The following is a 23,749-nucleotide window of genomic DNA, read 5'->3' on the forward strand; positions in this document are numbered from 1 at the left end:
GATGCCAAGGGTCTGGGACAGCACATCACTGCTGAGTGAATGAAGAGAGAAACCCTATTAGCTGTTAACACTGATCTGTCTGGCACAGGACAAGCTGCAAATATAGACTACCTTGAAAATCATAGCAAGAAATTCAACCTGCACACTCAAGGCCAGATTCAGGTGTGTAACTTGGTGATGGCAGGAGTTCAAGTACTTAAAATGTCTTTTCAAACCACACAGCAAAATTGTGCTGTCCCATTCCTCTTGGAAATGGGCTCTACTGAAAACTCAAGGCCCTGAAAGGCAAGAAAAAACCCTCAGTTTTGCTTAGCTGAGGCTGGGAGAGTTGGTTACAACAATTTCCCTTCATTTGTCAGCAAAATCATCCGTTGTATAGAAACACAAAAGGGAGTTTAATTACCAAAAAGGCATCTCCAATATTGGGATAGGGACTGTGGAGAGATTCAATACCACACTTTAAAAGCTAAGAGGCTAATAGATTAAATCCAATATTTTGGAGGCAGCACAATCTCACCTTCAATGGCACTTCACTGCTTCAGGGAGGCAGCAAAGATTTCTAAGGTGCTATAGATCCATAAAAAGCACCAAACGCTGCTGGGACAAAAAAAAAAAAAAAAAAAAAAAAAAAAAGACTGCTTCAGTCAACAACCGCTCAGATCCACACCACCAAACTGCAGAAGTGCCATCCTGTAGCTTCAGGGAGCAAGGAACAGCTTCTGCACTCAGCAGTACAGCAGGTCTGACCTGTGTTTACAGGCTTCTGGGGAGCCATCATCTAAATTCTCCCTTTATTCCCTTGTCAATACCCGTAAAACAGTTTTAGAAGAACAAACAGCTCTTTCTGGCCCCACAATACTTTGAAGAGACTCAGGCAGTCCAATACTGCCTTGGGATATCTCATGCTGAGGTAACCCCAAGGTACTGAGGAGCTGCAGAAGGAGGTAGGAGGAGAGGTTTGGGGAGCAGGGGTTTTCCTCGCAGCTGCCGCTGGCACCCGGGCTTAACACTGCCAGCACCCAGGGAAGTAACTGGCACAATACGAGAGCCCTGAAAGAAGGTAATTGGGCAGACGGCGCTGTGCAGACAAACTGTTTACTGGCTTTAATATTTAATTGTGCAAAAATGAAGAGAGAGAAGCTGGGGACTCAGCGCTGCAGACAGAGACGTACACACGTCAGGTGCTCTGAGCCCTCTGTGCCGAGCTGTGCACCTCAACGAGCCAAAGCACCTCCAGAGCATGGGCTTGGATGTGCTCAGGGTGTTTACCACCACCGGGCACAGCACAGAGGGAGCTGCAACGCCAGTCCCATGGGACCTTTGCTGCCTCTCCCAAGCAGGTGCTGCAGCCACCCAGGTCCCAGCACACAAGCACGTGTAAGTGCCAGCTGCCTTGCCCTCCGCACCAACCCAGAAGTTCAGTTTGTAAAGCAGACAGAGCACTGCTTATCTGCAGGATGGCTTTTGCTCATTCACAAGGCACTCCTTTGTTCAGAGGCCTGGATGGAAGGATTACATGCAAGTGGGTTCCCTCCACCTTAAAAATCCCAGTGGCTGAGCCATTGGTCCTGTTGATTCTGCTTAAAGTCATTCACCTGTTCCCAACAAAGGGCTTTCCACTAACATCTGCCTTTGGAGACAGCGTGGAAGAGCACAATCACTATCAACAGACACTCAAAACCTTTCTTTCCCCTTTCCAAAGGGAACCCAAACCGCTCCAAATAAATCCCTGAACAGCCCTACAAGTGCAGCGAGGGAAAAGCCTGAACTATTGTGTGACTAAAGCTGCTGTTTGCATTATATCTCTGCATATGGTCAAACTCTGCATGGAAATTAAAAGGAAGGCTGGCTCCATAAATATTACAGTGTGAACAACACAGAGGTCTTTGCTGGATTATCACCGCTAAAAGGAACTGCAAAGCATCCAACTACACAAATGAAAGATGTTAATAGAGCAGTCCCAGCGGAGAGGAAGGCTGTATATTATGTGGAGCTGCTTTCACATCCTGCAAAATGTGCAGATTTAAATAACGTTCCCCTTTCACACAGAATAAATCTCAGCGCTTTCCATGAAGAAGCACAGTGCTTGCCTACCCCAGCCTACTTCAGTGGGTAGATGGCTTACAGGAGACGAGGGTGATGGATCGAAGACCTGACACGGGTGTCTCATTTGATGCAACTGCACTGAATAGCTCCTCTAGACGAGGCTGGGCTACAGCATGCCTTCATATGTTATCTTCCTACCAGCAGTACTCTTTAAATGCAAAAAAGAGGGGTTAAGACAGATTTTTCTCTCCAACCTTTTAATTAAGCCATTAGTCTCTTCCCCCTTAACCCACACAATGAAAGGAATGAGAGGCCTGTCTTCAGAGGAGCAAATGATTTCCCTGGAGTAATGAAGATGCATTATCATACAGAAAAAATCATTAGTTGCTATGTCCAGGCCAACGTTACTGCTCAATTACTCCGCTAAAACAGAGAGCACCCTTCCCAGCACCCCAAACACAAACTTGGAAGTGAGGCATCCAAATGTACATGTCCAGAGAAACATCACCTGTTGGGAGATGACCTGAGGCACTACAGCAGTACAACCTGAATTACTTTTACAAGCCTTTGCTCACTTCACCTATAAGGCACCACAGCAATGGGCAGCAGATCACGGGAGGATTTTCCCTAAGTGCATTATAACAGTGACAGAGGGCCTGGGGGAGTTTTCCCAATAATGTTGGGAAGGTCTCAGATATTCTAGTAAGAATTTGCCAGAAACCAGCTCCCAAATCAGGGAGCCAAACGCCATGGGAAGCACTAGAGTGCCTCTTGCAGCAGGAGATATTTGATAACACCAGAAAGGAACTGCTGATGAAAGATGATCAACAGCAGTGACCCGGCATGTCGCTGAGTCGCACCATCAAGGAGTCCTCTCCTGATGAGAACAGACCACGTTAGGCTTGGGTTCAATGCCAGGGCTGACCCAGCTGGATTTGTTGCAATGCATGCAGCAGGGGTTGTCAGCTTGGAGTGTTTTTTTTCCCTTCCCCCCCAAAGCTCTAGGCTAGCTGCAAAATACTATTCACCCACAACTTAGCAAATCAGGATGATCCAACTCAGAATTTCCACTCTTCATCGCCCCCAGGATGATTAATAATAAGATTTAGTCATCTAACTAGGGCCCCATTATTCCTTCAAATATATAATTTCAGTCCTTCTCTCACCTACCGAGATACCCATTAGAAAAATTACTCATTAGCTCTTCCCCCCGCATCTTCAGCATACTACTCCCAGCATACAGATGTGGGTCAACTGATGCTATTCACAAACTCCCATCAAACCCATTCAGTCGTGCAGACTGAAAAGGGGTGGTGGGGGTGTCAAAAGCGAAAGTGTTTTATTTAGACATTTTCCCCTCTACATGAAACACTTGGACTTTTCCCCCCCAAGACATTTCCCAAGTAAATTTACTTTAAAAAGGTTTTTTAAAGTCTGAACAAAGAACATATCATATCAGATGAAATGTTTTATTTGACCTGAAACAAATATTTTCACTTTTGTTTTCAGCTAATCTAATGTAGCATTTCTTCACTTTTTCAGTTCAGACTGGAAAAAAAAAAAAATCAATTTCAGAGCTCCTTACACAGCCCATTCTGTAACAGTTGTCAAAAAGACTATAGCTTATGTTAATATTAAAATACTGCTTTAGTAATTTATGAACATTATCTGGAAAGCTAAGGCACAAATTAGCTGAGATGAAGCAAGTTACCCAAGATAATGCATTTTGACATTAATGCCTTTCTATTGTTCAACTAATTTTAAATAGATATAGGTTTACACTGAAAAAAAAAAAAAAAAAAGTAGAAGAAAACCTGATGGCTTATACAGGTTAGAGATGATTCCCAGAAGTGTTTCCACCCCTTGGTGGGCAGAGCACACGTCTGTGCTAAAGGTGCTGCCTAGGTAATTTAACACAGCATTTTTCAAACCAAGGCGACCACAAGCAGGTGTCTAAGGCAGAAACACCACTCCTGCTAAAAATAACAGCAGCTTTAGAAAAAGCAGGTTGGATATTACCTCCTGACCAGGGGACGAAGCTGCGGCTGATAAGTATTGCCACAGTCTCATAAGGTACCATTGTAATCTCACTCCACCCGGTGTGCAAACCACCAAGAGCAACACTCAGAGGAGCCGGTGGCTTGCAGAGCTTTGGAAACCATCTGAAATGTGCACTGGTGCAGGATAGCTCAAAGGTCACGGCTTCAGCTGACCTCTGGACCCACTGCATTCAGATGCTCTGTACAATATCCTGTGTGTCACACCAAAGGTCATCCCAGGAGTTCTGAACGTCCTTAACCTGTGGAAGTCATGCAAGAATTGGGTTCCCAGACTTGACTACTGCATGCGTCAATTCTTTGCACAGCAAGACTGCGACGCTCCACTGGAGAAGACCCAACACAAGGCTGGTGACCTCCAAGACAACCTGGCGATACCTGCCAGGGGTTCACACACACACAGGATGGGTGCTGAGCTGCACAAGGAGCATCCCCCACTGCAGCAGCAACGCAGCAAGCAGGTATCACGGCTTAATTTCAGGCACGGATGCTGCATACCGCAGTTGCTTTAGTTAAATGCAAACTAGCAATCTCTGCCTTCACATATGACAATTGCCATGTGATTTCTGTCTCATTAAGCTCTGAAATGTAAAACAAATGGGATTTATGTGGCTGCTGCTTGGTGTTCGCTTGCACAATGTCAAGTCTTGCCTCTAATGACTCTCCGATCTCATCTCTGTCTTGAGATCATTTCTGTTTGGCTTGTGAGCACACAATGCCTAATGATTTCCCATCCGAGGCTGAAATACAACATGGGGAAAGATGGAGATGGGGCAGTTCTGGGAAGGAAGCCTCCTGTTCCCTTGCCTCCCCTCCTTCCCTCCCTTCCTGTGATACAAACTAGCACGATCTCTGCCAAAGAATTCTGTGCCTCAGTTTACCTTATCTGCCACTGACAGATGCACAGAGCTTATTCAGCTGTCAACCCTCAGCCCATCCATCTAGCATACTTCCATGCAGCAAGCTGTGTCCTGCATATAACAAGTTCTGAAAAGCGTTTTTTCATAAGGCTGGGATGAGAAGAGCCATGGACGGCAGTTTGGAGGCATTGTGGATGACCGGTGCCATAGGAGCAGGACACTATCCCACACACCAAATGAAAAGAAAGGTAAGGGTTGGTTACTGTGCATTCAATTCCAGCAATCGTTCACTGGTGTATGGAGAATACACCCAGCACAGCCCATTGCAAACTCATTATTTCTGGTAAATTTAACAAGTGGCACAGGTAATACAGGCTGACTGATGCTTAAGACACGAGGATTCACGACCACAGGACTCTAGAGACTTGGCTCTGATCCTTTTCTTCCAATTACAGAGACCAAACGCCCTCTGACACTCCACGGGCTGGCAGCACCATCAAAGTCTGCTGTTAGACCCAGAGCATCCGCAGCAACACAAGGAACCAGCACTTGTCCCGGAGCTAGGCCAGGGGGATTCATTAAACCTCAAGATTTAGGTTTACGTCTATTAAAATGTTATAGAGCGCCAGCCTCCACTTACAGAGGAAATGCAGCAGCCTGGAATTAATGCTGAATTTTGCCAAAAGCAGCTAATATCTTGGATGTCCAACCTCAGCCACCTTAACATGCATCACATTTAAGTGTTGGTGGATTTAAAGGTGGCTCGAAGCACCCTGGATCAGGCACCCAGGAGAAGAAGCATCTCCGGGCTCGGGTGGCTGCTGGGTCCTCCAGCCCAGCACCCAGATCCTCCTGGCCCTGCCACAAGGCCACCTCCACCCATCAAACGTTGTCATCTCAGGCACAAAGCACCTTGCCAGGCATGCAGAGAAGGCATGAGAAATTGTGATGCAGGTAGCACAGTATGGCACAGAAGGAACTGTAATATGTAGAGCCTGCAAAAGCAGGGAGAAACAACAACAAAATGAGGTTTCTATGGGAAGCACAAAGCTGGACATTGTTGGCACAGCCCCGCTCCGCAAGCCGAGGCAGAAAACCTCATACAAAAGCAGGAGCTCCCACTGATGCCATTGTTAAGCTCTCAGAGCAGAGATTTCTCTGGAAGAAAAGCAGACCCTGTGACAATTATTTATCACCACGCAAACATCTTCCTCCTCGTCTTTTGTTGGTGCAACACAAGCCACATGTGTCTCGAGCCAGGGGAAAAAAGCTACCAGCAGGATCAAGGAAGGCTGAGATTAATCTGGTTTCACGTAGATAAACTCGAGCAATCGGTTTTAAAATTAATATTAAAGTTGTAAGTCACCTTTGACTATATTAAAATATAAACTGGAACATACAATAAGCCCCAAATAAGCCCCACTGGCAGTGAGAACAGCTCCCTTATCAACCTCTAACATCCCCCGTACAATAATAACTGGATGCCAGACTGCTCGGAGAGAAGCTCGCTCTCCTGGGGCAGCGCAATGTGACCCAATTCCTCCTGCCACTTCACTTGGCCGTTTTTCAGCACGCCAGCAGTAAACTCAGCTGCAGCAGAAGTCAGCTGGGGAGGGAGAGCTGGCACGGGAAGGCTGAGCACTCAGTTCTACAGTGGGTGCATCTGCTGCAGAGCGGGGCATGGAGGGGGAACACAGAGGAACATGGGGCTGCGATTCAACAAAGCAGCTGGGCTTTGGTGTGGGCTTTTCCTCCCCAGTAATGGCACGTAGTTTGGGGAACCCGACTTCCCCATGCCCTCTGCTTCCCCTTCTCCACCTGACAGCTTCGCAAGATTTCTAAACTTTCTCCTCTACTGCTGCCTTTGAAAGAGGCCAAAATGCACCCATCGAGGGAGAAGAGCATGGGTGAACCAGAGCAGCAGCACACAGCAGGAGAGCAGGGCTGATGGGCATCATCAAAGCCCCCGTGCAGCATCCCAAGGGCAGCAGGTAGCTGAGGCCAGCACTGCCCCCACTCCCCCAAGCACTACTGCAGGGTCAAGGAGAGGAGGGGGACAAGCTCTGCTCATTCTGCCCACGGAGCCACAGCCGGCATCGAGCGACTGCTGCTGCCTACAAACAGCTCCGACACGGCTTCACCACGTGGCACATCGATGCCTGCTCCCAGCAGAGGCACCTCTGGCTAGTTAAGGTGACACCTTACAGCCTTTGGTCTTGCTGGACAGCTGCTCAGCACAAGGGTTCACGAGGGCTGAGCCAAGTGCTGTTTGAGCAGGGACCAGCACAGGAGAAAATGGGCTTTGGGAAAAGTGGGGGTCTTCGTGCTGCTGTCATTGATGGATCTGCACAAGTTGCTTCCCAGCACGCTGCTGCCTGCCTGAGAGGGCTCCAAATAAATAAATAAAGCCAGCGCCTCATTAGCATGCAAATCTATTCAAGCCCCCATTTCAATTTGAATTCTATGCATATGATCAGAGTGCAGAATGCAAATTATACAAATGCACCCATATGAAGGAACGAGCGGAAGCTCTGCATGGAGGGATTAAGTCCAGACTGCTTCCCTCCGAAGATTACAGTGCTGGGGAGGGCTTTTGTCAGGGCCCATCCTTTAATGGCCACTGGTCATGCAGCTCTGAACTTTGCCTATGAACTGCTTTAAAAAGCAGCGCTTCTCTGGCTTCAGCGGGTGGAGCAATGCCTTGCTAGAGACGAGCTGCCGGGGACAGGAGGTGCGTGGACAAACAGAGCCCAAGAAGCAAGGGATGTTCCAGGAGGTCACCCCCAGCCAAGTGTCTGCCCAAGTGACCAGTGCCCATTTACATTGGCCTGAGGGGCCCGGAGATGCTCCTCACCCTGCTCCAGCAGCACCCGAAAAGGCAGCAGCACCTCCCCAGCACCGGCCATCTCTCCTGCCAAGAAAGGGCTAGGAGCCAGGGGAGGGAGGTGGGTCTGAAGCAGCACGGACCATTGGGAAGGCGATCACCACTGCCCATCCCCATGATGCTAGCAACAAGGGAGATGATTCTTCCCCAGTCTTAAAAGGCTTAAGATCTCCTTCCCCAGGAGCTTTGTATAGAAAAAATCTGCAAAGTGTAGGAGGAGGAACAGCAGTGCAGCTTGGAAGGTCCTCCGCAGTCCGAGGTCAGACGAGAACCCAAACGCACCCCAATTTTAGCAGGTTAAGGCTCTGAGCTCTGCTCTAACACAAGCCTTGGGCTCTTTCTCTGGGCTTCCTGACCCACTGACCCCATGGTGTGGGAAATTGTGCTCCTCATCGGCCCCACAGCTTGGGCAGAGCAGATGGGAGTCTGCTTGTGCTCGCTTCTCCCTCCTACGTGCGCGAAATTCTCAACCCACCATTTATCGTATTACATTTTCATTTTAAAGTAAATATCTGTTTTCAATTAGTACTTACTGTGAGGGGCATGCATCACTGAGAACACTTATTTCTCTTCCTTTCATTATTAGATTAGAAGTCGCTCAAGTTTAACTACATTTAACAGCAGCGGGGACGTAACTGTTCTGCAGACGCTAATCCGCCTCCCACCTCCGCCCCCCCAAGGGCCCGATCCAGCCAACGCAAGCTGCAGCACCAAGCCCCTGCACCAAGGTGCTGGCGTGCCAGCCCGCCGCAGCCCTGCTGAGCCTTAGAGCCTGCCTGCCAGCTCCCAGTACCCTGCCTCGTTGCTTTCCCTTCCTGCCACAAAACCCGAGCCCCTCGTGATTTGATCTGTGAGCCACGATGGCCACGTGGACGTCCACAGGGTTGCATAAAGTGACCAAAACCCAGAGCAGCAGAGACTTGCCCAAAGCCATACAAAAAGGGATCAAACCCCACATAGCCCAGACTGGCATCTACCTGCTCATTCATCCCCTCCTCCACTGGTACACAGGTGGGGATGCGGCTAGCCAACATTTTTTTTTTCCAAGTCTCCCAAATGTTCCCAGCCTCATCTTCATCCAGCCAAAGCCTTTTCTGCCCAAAAGAGCATCCCTGCTGCCTTCTCAGCTCTCGGCCAGAGCACTCCCAAGCATAATAGTACTATTAGACTTTGCTCATTATGCCTCATTTTTATTACATGGCCTCATTAAGCCTCTGTAATTTAACTGCATCTCTTGGTCTCCACACGGGGGCTCCAGCTGCGTTTGTCGTCAATCACTATTAAAAACACAGGACAAAAATTACTATTACACCCATTACTGCCCATCAATCTCTTCAATTGCCTCTTAAGGTCCTCTTTTTACCTGCCCAATGCACCAGGGCCAGACGAACATCATTGGTGCCTTTTTAATATTTCCATATTTTCTAATAATTACAAGCAGATTTTAAGGGGCTTTCGGTGAGGACCAAGTAGGGCCCATGCAGGCACACGATGTCCTGCTGGTGCACAGAGCATGGGTAGAACAGCACGCAAACAGACCAAGGGAAATCAACCGTGTCAAGCCAACACCTCACTGCGCTGAACCTACACAAGATGCTTTACAGACACACGGCCCAGGTTAACACTGTCCTAGCATTACGCATCCTGTGACAAATCAGCATGCTGTGCGAGCTGTCACGGTGGGTTCATTGGGCAGGTCCAAAGGCAAGAAGAGATTTGCATCCATCCCATTTCCAAACCCCAGAGAAGGGTGGCCAGCAATCGTTAGTCAAATAGCTTCTACAACAGCTTCCCACTTCCCCTCACCCATCAGACAAGTGGCTCTCACAACAGTCAGTGCACTAAAAAGCACCTTGCCAAGCTCGGTGTTAAGACTGCAAATATCAAAGCGCAATATTCTGACAAGTCCACCTCAACGTTTCCAATCCACCATTCCTGGATGTTTCCTGTTCGACAGCAAGTTTTGGAAACTTCAGCTTTTCTTCCTGATTTCGAATGAGATGCTTCCACTGGGACAGCAACTCTGATCCGCTCAAGTCAGCAGCAACTTGCACAGGTTACGAGCACTACATGGATTTCTGTGCATGCTTGGGAGAAAGCCAAACCGTAGAGGGAAACCTACCTGCTGCAGAGAGATCAGGATGGTGGATGAAGAGTTCCCTACGGGCACCACTGTACAGACCTCGTCAGAGAGCATCCAGCCACATGGCATATGCACAGGGCATTTCTCTCTTTCTTGAGCAAACAGATGTGTTTTACGCTCTCCCCTTACTCCAATTGCTCCCAGAAAAAAAAAAAAAAAACAACACTGCTTCGCCTGGTCATCAGGTGCCCCTCCTGGTTTGCTTCCACCACAGAAAATGGGGGATAAAAGGCAGATTTGGGAGATCACAGGTACTACAGAAGAAGCTGCACGAGCGTAGCAGACACCACCTCAATGCAGTCAGCAGCTCCCAGAGAAGAAGGGGAAGGTGCGAGGTGTCTGCTGTTCAAAAGGAAACACCTCAGGAGGAGGCTTGCATCCAAAGCATGGCAATGCGAGTGCCCTGCCATTTGCTTCTCTGCCCAGCCCATTTGATGGAAGGGGGCTTTGAAGACTTCAAAGGGCACCGTGTTCCCTAGCTTATCACAAGTGCCAATCTTAAACCAATATTATCATTTTAAGTATGACCAGAGCAAGAAGAATCTTCAGAAACTGTTCCTGCTGCAGGAGACAGACACACACAAGATGAAATAAAATAAAATAAAAATAAAAAATCCCTCAGACTTACAACACCAAGCAAGACCCCAACTCGTATTCAGCCCAGCAGTACTGCTGCTGCTGCTATCATCACAGATCTGTCAGCAGGTGACATTTACACTGCGCTGGGCTTGACAGAAAAAGGCCCTTCTGCTCTCCCATGAAGTTTCCCCTTCCTGCCCTTTCTGAAGCGCACATCTCAGCACCATTGACACTAAGCCCCTACGCTGCAACCCAAGCGAAGGGGAAGGAACATTTGCCAAGGGGCTGCAGGCAACACAGACAGACATTATCTCTCTCAAAAACAAAGAAAAAGACTTCTATGTCCACCTTCAGGAGAAACCCACCCCAGAAACCACATGGGGTAGGCGCCCACCCCACCGACCAAACTACAGACTCGACCTCTGCGTACCAACCAAGCAAAAGCACATGGTAAGCATTCCACCTCTCCAAGGCAGGAGCAGAGCATGGTGTCCATGACGTAGTGCTCGATCAGGACAACTTTGAGCCCCCACAGCCTGAGATGGGCTGCCACGATTATCCCAGCTGCACTCGGGAACTGGGTTTGTGCAAGTCAAGGCTGAGAGAAAGCAGGGCATTTCCCTTGGGGAAGCTTGTGAGCAAGGGAAAACCTTGTCAGTACTGCCTCTGAAGCACTGACAGAATATGCCTATCTTGAGGTTACCAGGCAATTTCCATTGTTATGAGTACAAATAAAGGAAATCACAAGAAATCTACCCTCTGCCAGTAAGGCAGGCTTCAGCTAGGCACAAGGAGTTAATTTACAGCCACTCAAAGCTTTGATATCTTAAACCTTCCCAGTCTCTGGACAAGACAAGGAATAAGCATAGACAGTGTCAGACTGATCAGGAGGACAAAACACTGCAAACAGCTGTGCCTAATTTTAGCATCTGTTGGTGCTGTTTCTTCAGCACTTGGGGAGGGCCGGGGGGGGGGGCAGCCCTGTCACTCCCAGCTTATTAAAGACACAGCCAGAAGAAGAGAGGAGTGTTAAACCTCACCCTGAGATTAGCTCATGGAAAAGAGTAAAAGAGTAAAAAGCCACCCAGCAAGGCACCGCCGACCAGCGATGGCACCTGCTGGCTGCGGGAGGTCACCCCGTGCCCCCTCACCCCCCCTGTGCACGGGCTGTTTGTCACCTCTGCCTGCCGTGCCACCAGGCTTGGGCACAATTATCACCGGTGGGTCTGGCACAGCCCCTCATTCCCTTCCTATACCCTCACCCCTCCTGTTTTTTGAGCAAGGTGATGACATCTGCACCACTGCTACGTGCTGCTCCCTGGCAGCATCACCCCACGATCTGCCTTATTCCCTAGGGACTGATAGGAGACGTGTCCAACCATGCTAGGGGGTGACCAATGCTCTTCTCCCACCACATCCCCAGCAGCACCCCTGCAGCCCAGGACGGGGAAGGGACCGGGGTGCCAGACACAGGCTTGTTGGACCCACCAGGTCTCCTTGTGCCTCTCCAAAGGAGCCCGGCGCTGGCAGGTTGGAGCTGGCTGCGTGGCTCCATGCAAGCGCTGCTGCTGCCACCGCCAGGCTGAACCGAAAAAGTGAGGATACAAACTGCATCAGCTCTGCCAGGTGACCTGCTTTGGTATTCTAGATACTTGGGCACTCCTACCCCTGCGGACCCCCGGTCTGAATTTAAGACACCCCACACGTCCCCGAGCTGCTTCTCCAGCACTAGAAGTGCGCAGCCTAACGAGGCGAGAGCTGCAGTTAGACGCGGCTCCATGGACCAGCAGCAAAGCCTCCGACTGCTCACAGGGGCTCCTAGGACATGACTGCGGTCTCTGCTCAAGTCACCTGGAACAACAACGGCCAGTCATTAAAATACACACTCCACAGGGTAGCAAGCCCACAGACCGGAGGCAGAGAGAGGCACTAGAGGAGCTGATAAGGCTCATCTGACTGCTAACGATTTTGTCTACAGTTATTCTCATGCAGCTGGGAACAAGTGACTGTAGTCAGCTACTTGCCAGCTGGGGAGAAAGCAGCAGTTCTGCACTGCTGGGGATGGAGACTTGTCCAGCTCAGCCCCCCACCGTGCTCCCACATTCTCTCCCCCCGCTGGCAGAAGGCGCAGAGCTTGCCATGGACCCACCAAGTCAGCACCAAGTGACATCTCTGGGTGACTAGTGGAGATGCAAAGGGAGGGCTGGTAAAGAGCAGGGCTTCTTGCACGAGCAGCTTGAGAAAAGGATTTGAGCCTCTGCTGACAACGAAGCAGCGCCTTAATGTGCTGGCTGGTTTTAGTTCCCTTTAACGCAGCCAGATCCCCTTGCCTGCTTGGCAGAGAGAAACTAGTGCAGCTGAAGGTAGAGCAGCCAGAGGTTACCGTCTCCCCCCATCTATCTTCACACGCCTAAGCCTTTCCAGCATGGACTAACGATGGCCTGCACCACAGCAGCTTTGAGAAGCCTTCAGCCGTAGGCAAGCGTGGAGCTTACAGGCGGTACCCAAAGCACAACACATTCCCCACTGCAAAGCAGACAACAGCCAAGCCTCAGCTCTCAGCCCCACTTCCCAGTGACGGCAAACAGCAGCCAAGCAGCTCCCAGTTTGCACTGGAAGTGGCAGAGGCAGATTCATCTGGATGCTGGTGCCTGGACACATCTGCACCAGGGTACACGTGCTGTGCCAGCATCTCCACCTCTGGCCAAACCAAGTTTTCTGCTGTGGGTTGCCAGCCAGCATCAAAGAAAGGCTCTTTCCAGAGCAGACCTGTTAGCCAGGAGGGAAGACATTTCATGCATCCCCTACCTCCCATACCGTCACATCCCCAGCTGGAAAGGAGATCCGCCGCCCCCATCTCTATGCCCTGGGCATCCAGGTACCATCACGCAACGCGGCTCCTTCCAGCCCAGGCTCGCAGCAGAGACGTGTGAATTCCCTCCTGTTGTCACTGCCACGCCGGCCATTATGCAAGTTCGGCTGTCTTAACTTGTTGCAGAGCACACAAGTGGGGCTGACATTTATTTAATCCTCATAGTAATGTTGACTGTGTACTTACTGAAACACCTCATGCTTATGGAAGACATTTGTTTCCAAGCAGCTTATGCTAAATTGCAGTGATATAAAGGAAACACTTATCCAATATTGACATTTACTGACTGGCAGCATACAGCTTGAATACTCATTTATGCTAGTGGAGGGGGGCAGGGTAAAGCCTGAGAAGGAGAAGCATCTTCTTTCTCATCTTTTAACGAGTTAGGCAATATTAACACATGAATGCCTACCCAAAGGGTAAGGTAGGACTACAAACCCAATGGCTTCTCCCACTCACTCCTGCCTGGGGGAAAATAAAGCAACACTGTACCCATTGCACAGATCTTTGATCCTTCATCCAACAGTAACTTTAAGAAACTTTACCCCTTCCACCCTTGGTGCACATTTAATCTGTAATTAGCAAGGTTCCTGTAGCTCACACCATGTGTCCTGCTCAGTGGCACACAAAAAGTTCAGATTTTTTTTTTTGGAAGTGTATTTCCCCTCTCACAAAGACAAGGTTGTTTACTCAAAGAGCACCTGAAATTTTCAGTCCTTAGGTGCTGCAGCATCCAGCCAGAGCCTGGCACACCCAGGCAAGGCGCACACGACATGGCAGTGCCACATGCCATACTGAAAATGACAACAAGCCCAAGAATTTGAACTCATGAGTACCCAGAGGTGAATTATCCACGAGCTGACCACATACGTATCAAACTCGTGCAGCAATTCCACCAAGCACAATGTAGTTGGAAAAAAAAAGACAGCATCTATTATCCTAGTTGAAAGTCTGATGTGCTTGCATCAATGGTTAACGAACAGCAGTTATGGCAGAGCCCTCAAAAACAATTATGTCCTGCTCCACTGCGAGAGCCCCAAACGCTACAGACCAAAAGCTTGCTGTAGCTTCCATTGCAAGTGGGGGCGTTGAATGAACACACTAAGACAAGATCTCATCCTGAAGTTAGCATCTGAATTTAACAATGCAAGTGTTCCACCTCCTACTTGCATAGCATGTGACAAAAAGAGGCAGGAGCCTAGAGCCCGCTGCCAGAGGTACGGCTCAAAGATTTCAGTGTTCAGCTGCTTAATGCAGCATGGTAAAAGGAAGAGCCATGTAAAAGCCCAGTGACCTACAGCTTCTCCTGGCCCACTTTGGAGGCTGCTGCTGCTGCCAGGGAGAGGTGAACACGAGCTGGGTCCCACCAGCAATGCAACCAACAACCAGTCTGATCAAAATGCATATCCAGCCAGGACAGCTGGCAGGCCACCGTTCCCAAGACCATAACCCAGTGCTTGCTCTGTCCCACCATGACCCACAGATCAGAAGTGGATGTTCTCCTCTTCCCTCATCCAACAGCCTGGAGCAGAGGCCTGCCTCGGGGCACGGTGAAGCAGGGGAACAGAAACACTCGAGTTCTGGGTGCACATCAGAATCCTGCTGCTCAACCCTTGCCTGGGAAGAGCAGCTCAGGCTTTAAGCTTCGTTTCTTCCCAGCCAAAAGAAGTCCTGTGCTTTTCCTGGCATGTTTGAAGGCCATGGACTCACACTCCCCTGCAGGAACCGGGACCCCTGCCAGCCCCGAGGCAGGGCAGACCACCTTAAAAACTTGCAGCTTCCCCAACTGCCTCAAGTCCCAGCAAAAAAAAAAAAAAGCTGGAGACTGATTTACAACCAATTTGTTTCACTACCTATTGATTTATAAAATAAGCTTGCACACAGTCACGGCTGTTCTGTGTCTCTCTGTCCAGAAGCAGCACCCAATGAAGCCACGGGAAGCCTGGTGTTGCTCCTGAACAGAAGCTAAATTAGGGCCTTCATCAATTGCTGTTGTAAATTTGCTGGTCTTAAATTAATAAAAATAAAGGAGAGAGAAAAGCTGTTAAATCCTACTGGAAGGAGCTGGGAAGTGATGTATAGCCAGTTCTCCAGCCGCAATTTCATCCAGTCCCTCCACCCAGCATGCTGAGGAGCTGAATGCCAGGAGCACAGTACAAACTTACAAAACTGATCATTAAATCAGAGGTTTGAAGTGAGCCACGCTCTCCCTCACAGTCTGCTTGTAAGAAAACAGTTTATTCAAAGACCTTGATCCTCAGCCAACTCACAACCTAAGGAGCACGTCAGCCTCTCCCCTTTATTTACGGCTACAAAAGAAGGAAGAGCATTAAGCCTTTTTATTCTAACATATGCAGTTCAACTACAGAGAGCCTGGGAGCTGGTGACACGCAGCGCTGGTGACCTGTCAGGGCTTCCAGCACACACTCCTGCTCCGACTGGTGTCCCTGTAAAAGCACAGGGAAGCCCCGAACCGGCCTCCACCTGCCCCAAATGTGCTGTGCAAAGCGTGCAAACTGCCCCGAGACCTCCACGCCACCTCGGAAGGGGAAAGCAGTCGGGGATGCAGCGTTAGCATCAGGGCAGGTGTTTCTCCTTGCTTTCCTCCCTCTGGCAAAGGGCACCTGAACAAAGGCACGGCTCCTCCCTTGTGGGCTTTTCAAATCTCTGAAACCTTGTGAGAAAGCCAGCCTGAGCAAAGTTGGCTGCGGTCTGCCTGTGAATCTCACTGCAGGAGGTACAGAAGGAAAATGGGGAAGCATGCAGGAATTAAATGGTGTTAGAACAGACATTGGAGGAGGCAATCCTGCACTGTTCCCCCAGGACAGAACCACCTGGATGGCACTTCAGTACCACCCGTATACTTCCCTACCAGCCTCCCAGAGTGGAGATTCACCTGCTGGGCTTAGGAAACGGGCTGAGATGTTTCCTTTGCAAAGCTACCCTGCTCTCTGCAGGCAGGGGAATCAACTTTAAGGAGGGATTGCCACCACAGACTTCCTAGCTTCTCATTAGCAGGCTCTGCTTTGGCTCACGGTTGCTAAAGGCAGAAGAGCCCCAGGTGCCCCTTGTGCTCTCCAGGCTCGGTGGGGAGCAGTCACCAGCCCTCTCGCACACGCACCCACCTCCCCGCAGGCTGGCATTTTTGTTCCCTGAAACCTTCCTCAGGCTCCCCGGGCCCCAGGTGGTGGTGCTGGTGGTGGGTGGGATTGGTCTGGTTTCACTCATCAGCTTCATTCCACCTTTCTCACCTGGGGCCTGATGACAAGCCACTAAAGCCCCTAGGAAGCTGAGCTACTGCTGCAAATAACAGGTCCCTCTGACAGAAGATCCTGGTTTGATTGCCAGGAATTTACTTTACGAAGGAACCAAGTGATCTGCGATGGAAGAAATCTTACCCTGCAACACCCAGAGAACTTGGTATTCATCGCCCTGAGGGAAAGCAAACATGTCTTTGGAAAGAGTTTCCTAGACAGGCAGGAATCTTCCCATCCAAGATAAATTTCAGATCCTGCCAAATTCATCTAGGTTATTACAATGCAGGGCAGCAAGAGGAGGTGGTGGCCATGTGTGTGTGTCTTCAGGGCTGCTCCTTCCCCCGGCCCTCACAGCCGGGCCACTTTCTCCAGTTGCTTCCAGCATCACCCAGTTTGGATGAGGCCGGAGCGCCGGGAAGGCAAGCAATTCACCAGCCAGAGGTAAGGGCAGCTGGTTTCATTTTCTTCTCCCAGAGGGGCACCACACATCTCGTCCCAGCAGGAGGCAAGTCCTGCTGCGACTTCGTCTCGCCTTGCACCAAAGCCGTGCTCCAGGCACAGGTCTGGGGGGGGGCAGGCAGAAGAGCAGGTACCACCAGGGGAAAGACAGCCCTGTAGGAAAACACGGAGCTGGCAACTTTTGGAGAAAGAAATCAAGCTGCTTCAGACCATGTGCAAGGATGAAAGTCCAGGAAAGGCACTTTGTTCTTCCTGCGTCACCTCAATAGAGGCACAGAAGCCAGCTGCAGGAGTTCCTCCTCCCCGACCGATGCTTGCACTCAGAGCCAGGCTGCAAGAGCAGCGGGCAGGGAGCCCCCAGCACCTTCCCTGCGAGCTCAGCACCAGCCCTGCAGGGCTGAAACAGCAGGAAGCCAGCGTGCCAGAAGGAGGCACAGGGCCCGTGAAGTACAAACCCAAGGGCGCAGATTTGGTGAGGGAAAATGCCCTTTTCACAGAGGGGCTTTGGTGTAAGGGAGGTTGTTGGTTTTTTTTTAAGCTAGTATCTGGACAATGGATCCTGAGAGAGGTTTTCTGCAGAGATCATCCTCCCATCCGGGCTGCCTGACTTATTATGGCAAATCCCTGCAAGCCACGTTGCTTTTCCAGGCAAGCAAATGCAGCCCTGCCTACCCCTTGCTCAAAGACAGGAGCCACTGAAACTCCTTATTGGCAGGGTCAAGCCATTTTAATTATTCCTTCAAGGGAGTTTTGGCCCACCAGCTCCCTGCAGAGCGGGTCACAGCCACCCTCTGGATGCACGTCACCTCCCCTCCTGCTGCCACAAGCCCTGTTGCCCCCCCAAAAGCAAGCGCCACATCAGGACACACTGGGGGAGGCAAACACAACATATGCTAGAAAATAAGCTTCCGTTCCTACATCCAGGCCACTCTTTCCCCAAAGCACCATGTGGTTTAAAGAATCTTTTGCATTAAATCCTGTTGGGGATCCTTTGCATGGCTTCACCCCAAAGGGAAAAACCACAAGGCTGCCGACAGCCCCCTGCTCACGTACTGCAAGCAGCAACTCCGCAGAGATGCACTCGGTTCTTCCTGCAGGAGCAAACAGCCTGAAATGCTCGCCAAGGCACCGTCTCCCTGCCTCGTAAGCCGGCATGAATAAGCAAGGTACCAGATGCATGCTCCTGACGGTGCAGACGGGGAGACAAATCAACTGAGCTCCGGCTACGCACAGCAGAGCCGAGGCAGCTCTCAAACACAAGCACTATTACAAAGTGCATTAGCCCTTATTAAAAATAATGGCTGCAGAAGGGAAAAGGAGGGGGAGAAAAACAGAAACAGCCCCGCTGGATCTGAGACAAACTTCTTCGGCTCTGCTAGCAAACTGCCATTTGACCTGCAGGGAGTTGAGTTATTCAGGGGAGCGGGGAGAGAAACAAGAAGGCCAGGATAAGCTTCCAAATTGCTTCTATCCCTGGACCTGCTGCTGCCCTGCTGTACCAGGGAGAGTTTAAATTTGTTCAGCCAGAAATCTACATGGAAGACACAGTGGGTTTCTTTTGTGCAGAAGTGAAGGCGAATGCAAACACAGCTTTCTCCCTGAAGGAATATTAGTACAAGCAGAGAGAGGGAAAGAGAAAAAAGGGGAAGGGAGGGCAGAGCAAGAGCTCAGCATCGCATCCAGCCAAGGAAGAAAAGCAGTAAGGACAAGCAGAAGTGCAGCCACCTCTAAACACGGCGTCCCTGCCCAGGAAACAGGGGGGAACGCGGCGTATGGTGGGGGATGTTCAGCAGCAGTGTCTGGCTGAGCAAAAAACCAGCTGCCCGCTGAGAAGCTCCACTCTCTCCAAAAGTTTTATCCTTCATTTAATCAACAGATGGACTAGCTGCGTGGGTTTTTTCTTTCCTTTTTTTTTTTAAAGCAACCCCAAGCCGTACCCTGACAAAAGCAGCCCTGGCTTGGGGACCACGGCAGCGTGCCACAGATGGCATTTGGCTCCAGCACGGCGAAGGGATGAGCAGCAGACAGAAAGAGGCTCGGCTCTGGCTCTAGCTCCGCGTCCTCCACAGGTGACAGATAGCCCAGGGACCAGGCACGCAGCAGCACAGCGGATACAGCTTCCCAAACCGCCCCCAAAACCTTTCTTCTTGGGGCGAGGAGAAGCCGGCAGCAAAGTTACCGAGGAAATTCCTGCAGATTCCCGAGCTCCTTCCCCGCTCCTGTGCTGCCGGGAGGTGGGAGCTGGATGTACGCCCCCAACGCTCCCCAAAAATAAAAATCGCAGGGGTTCCCCCTTCTCGGCTGGCTGCTTTCACAGCAGCTGTCCCCCCACCCCCAGGAGCAAAGCGCTCCCCAGCCCTACAGCCAGCGGCAATCCCAGGCTGCAGCCAGCCCCTGCTGCCCCCCAAAACACCCAGCATCGCCCCCCCCACACCCCAACACCGCCAACGGGGAGGGGGAAAGGGGGGCTGTTGCTGAGCAATGCCGTGTTTACACACAACCACGATCTAATTAGCGGAGCTGGAGCAGAAAGAACTCATTTGCATGCTAAAGATATAATTTTTTAAGGCAGGGATGCAAGCAAAATAATAATAATAATAATAATACCAAAAACTCCGCAACCCCCCCAACGCCCCCTCTCCGTCCTCCCCTGTGCGCCGAGCACCAAACACACCCGGGGGTCGCGGGGGACCGAGGAGGGGGGCTCGGAAACTAAAGTGCGGCGCCGGCTCCTACCGTGGCTGAGCAGGAAGCAGGCGAGCAGGAGGAGGAGGAGGTCTGCCTGGAAAGCGCTCATTCCTCAGGGTGGGCTCGGCGCCGGGGGTAGGGGGGCCCCGCTGCTGCCGCTGCCGCCGCCGGCGGGGGGCTCAGGCCGCCGCCGCCGCCCGCCGGCTCCGCTCGCCCGGCTCCATCGCTGCCGCCGCCCCCCAGCTCCTCCCCCGGCAGCGCTGCCTTGAGTGGCCCGGCTCGGGGAGGGAGGGATGGATGGGGCGAGGGGGGAGTAACTTGCGCGCAGCCCAGGCTCGCCCACCCCCTTCCAGGCTCCGGCTTTGGGGAGGGAAGGGCGGGGGGGAGGATTTACGCCCCCCCCCCCCCCATCCAATAAAATTAAATTCAATTAAATCGTGGTGGCTGCAAAATTGAGGTGGTAGTGGGGGGATTATGCGGAGGCGGGCGCAGGTATTTCTGCAGCACAATAAGGAAGCAGCGACGCACGCAGTTCTGTTTTTGTCGTATCCACCCCCCCCCCCGTCCTTTAACTTTAGGGGGGCTGCCCCTCAGCGCCCCTCCACCCTCTTATAGGGCAGCCCGTTCTCTTCCAGGTGTATCGGGGGGGGGTGGGGGGCACACCGAGCTGCCCCCCCTCAAATCGTGCCCTGTGGGGGGGGAGGGGCAAAAATCCCTATCCCCCCCAAGGGGACCCCCTCTGCCTGTCCTCGCACATGTGCTGAGGGGGATCTTCCCGGAGGGGCACACAGGACTGCTGCCTTGTCTTTTAAATGACCGCTTTTCATCTTTCAGGCCTTTATTTATTTATTTATTTTAATAGCAAAATTTTTACCCAGCAAGGGTGTAGGGACAGAAAATCAAAATAAATAAAAGCGTTTCTTACCACCACACTTCGCACGGCTGGGGCACCCCACGCCTCCATCTCCAAGTCCGAGAGGGGCATGTGGGCAGCTGAGCGCAAATAGAAAAATGAGCATTAGAAAGTAATTACAGCTGTGGACTCTAATTACTTACTGCTGTGCTGAAAGGTGAACTTCAAAGGGGGCTGGCACAGCTCTTCATGCTGCGTCTGGAGCTTCTGTGAGTGCCTGCCTCAGATGGAGTCTGGCTTTGTGGCTACCTGTGCTAAATGGGGATAACTTTCCAAAGCATGCCCGTGTTAACAAGCTAAACTGGGTTAAAACTGCTCTGGGAGCCGTATGGACCTGGGATCTAGTGATTGAAGCTGTGGGGTCTCAGCCTTGTGTGTGCATGCTTTGCTCCCTGGGGGGGGAGGCAGTCACCCTGGAAATGATGGTGGTTTTGTTTCTTTTATAATAAATAATTTAAAATAAAATCTAAGAAGTAAAGCCTAGTTGATTTTTGTACATGCACGCTGCTTTTCCCATCCCTCCCTGTCTGTGTACCTGCCAGCTGCTTTGAGAAAGATACAGAAGCGGGGATGGGGGCTTGCAGCCATTGTGTGCCTGCATCTTCCCCTGGGGCTAGCAGGGCCGGTGGTACCCCGGGTTGGGTTTTCACTATTCCCCAACTTCCCTGGGACAGGTCCCTTCAGCTCCCACCCTTGCATGGATCTTGGCAGTGGTTGTGGCCACCAAGGTGTTTCTGTGCATGCCACACGAGGCGTCAGGCAGGGCTGGGGAGCGGTGTGGTGTTTTTCTGGCAGCGGTGCTGATTTAAATGCACGTTGAATTACAGGCTAAAATGCTCAATGCCTGATTTCAGTGGGAATTAGATTTCTAAATAATTCTCGGGCTTTCCTGTTGTGTTTTAGTTTAATCTGCAAAATGTTGTTTGCTTGCAGACTACGGGTGCTAATGCATATTAAGGCTGCTACACATGTAGGACTTCACTGCGAAGCTTCAAAACTCCATTAACATTTTCATGGCAATTTCTTTTTCTTTCCCTTTCCACAAAGAATATTATTTCTTGCCTGCATTAAAAACAGCTGATTTTTTTAACTTCTAGGAAAAGAGAATAGTTTTCTTTTTATTTCCTTCCCAGTGAAAACATTTCAGCTGGAAAATTCTCATCATTGTAATACTGACCTTTGCAAAGGGCTTTAAATCCTTGAATGAAAGTAGCATGTAAGTGCGAAGTTTTATTAACTGATTATCTCCGCGGTTTTGACTACATCGGTAGTCAAATTTGATTTAGAGGACTAGGCAGTTGTACCATGCATGTAAAAATCAGGCTTCTGACATAATTTTGGTTTGCTGGAGCAGAAAAGGGCTGGTGCCCTCCGGTCGTACCTTGGAGCGGGTGGCTGCTGGGGGATGGTTCCCTCGGTGTGTGGCTGCAGGAGACAAAATCACACGCAGACGGATCATTTCAATGCTTTTCTTGGGTACCTCATTTAGATCTTCTGTGCTTTCCATGAGGAAATGAATTGTAGAGGGGTGAAGGCCTTTGGGTGAACTGGTAAGCTCGGGCCGAATTAACCCAACCTTGTCTATGGGAGGGGTTTGTGTCTGCAGGCAGAGCCCCGCGCTTGGTCCCTTTGCATCACCCTTCTTCCAGACCTCGTTGCGGTGGGGCCACGAGGGCAGCCTCCCCTCTGCCCCTGCAACCTGCCCCGTGCAATGTCTGACTTCAAAAAGCAATCCTAGAAACCAGGCAGAGCAGCTGATCTGCCTTCTTTTGACTTCTGAAAGTCAAAGGGGACAAGCCAGGTGTGGTTTCTCCCCCCCCCCTTTTTTTTTAAAAAAAATATTTATTTATTTATTTATTTATTTCTCTCTCTCTCTTTTTTTTTTTTTTTTTTTCCCTGCTGGTATTCCACATTGACAAGTGCAGTAGGTATGAAACATCACAACAATGAAAGCAAATACTTTTCACATGCCTTTGACTCTCTTACTTCCAGGCTATTTACTGAGAAGTGCAAGAAACAAAATGTTCTGAAATGCTGCAGCAAAATGGAAAAAAAAGAGAGAGAGAGAGAGAGAGAATAATATAAAACACGCAAGCAACTTGATAAAAATGAAGCAATATTGACAGAAAATGGAGTTTTAAACAGCAGGACAACAGCAACTCAGATGGATTTCATTCTTGGGTATTACAACGCTAAGCCAAGCACCTGGAAGAGAGTGGGGGGAGGGAAATAATCACACATTTCCCTGCTTTATACAGTCTTTTCCTTGCCTTTTAAACATACACAGGGCAAGTGAAGTCTGTGCATGGTCCTACTGTTAAAAGACTGACCGGGACTCGGAGGCTTTCCCTGCTCTGCTGCAAGCTTTTTCTTGTGGCCACCTCCCGCTGCCTCGGTGTCCCCCCCGCACAGTGCTGCTCATGTTTCTTGCTCGTTTGCAGAGCAAAGGCTCTGAAGCATGCACTGGCGAATAGTTACCAAGCTAACTTATTTGGGTGGCGGGATGGAGAAGGGAGCAGTCATCCCTCCAGATAACTGCTCCTGGAGCAATGCACAGCCTTTGTCACGTCCCGGGGGGCTTCACAGCTCCGGCACCACATGTTTTGGGACCGAGGGGTGTAATGATGCATCAGAGGGCAGCCACCTCCCCAAAGCCCCTGGCTCTGCAATCCCTGGGGCTCAAGGGGCATTTCAGCACTCCGGCACCACATGCAGCTCTGATTTTATGGGTGACCCTGTCCAGAAGGTGCCAGTCCCTTCCCACGGACCCCCATGGACCCTCCTTGAAACCCACCCAGCGAGAGGCTGGGGACGCAGATAAGGGGCAGTGGCCAGGCTCTTTTTGCCGCCTACTTCTTTCTCTCCCTGCTGTGTGGACAGCTGCCAAAAGTCTCTGCTTGTGGCACTTGATAAAGCTCTTGTACAGCAGGTCCAGGAACAGCACGGGGAAAGGAAGGCAGGCCCTGCCAACAGCCAGGGGGGGAGAAAGGT

The 23,749-nt window shown here is 50.7% G+C and overlaps 1 protein-coding gene across 2 annotated transcripts in view; it reads right to left on the reverse strand.

Moving 5' to 3' along the window:
* KIRREL3 (kirre like nephrin family adhesion molecule 3) overlaps nt 1–20,130 on the reverse strand; it is a 317,705-nt gene extending 297,575 nt beyond the window's left edge. For both annotated transcript variants that reach the window (XM_035346026.1, XM_035346024.1), the window contains exon 1: nt 19,894–20,130. In XM_035346026.1, coding sequence (XP_035201917.1) covers nt 19,894–19,954 — 61 coding nt within the window. In that variant the 5' untranslated portion in view covers nt 19,955–20,130. The remainder of the gene's footprint in view (nt 1–19,893) is intronic.
* Nucleotides 20,131–23,749: the final 3,619 nt, after the last annotated feature.

Source organism: Oxyura jamaicensis, chromosome 24 (genome assembly GCF_011077185.1).
Source record: "Oxyura jamaicensis isolate SHBP4307 breed ruddy duck chromosome 24, BPBGC_Ojam_1.0, whole genome shotgun sequence".
NCBI classification, from domain to species: Eukaryota; Metazoa; Chordata; class Aves; order Anseriformes; family Anatidae; genus Oxyura; species Oxyura jamaicensis.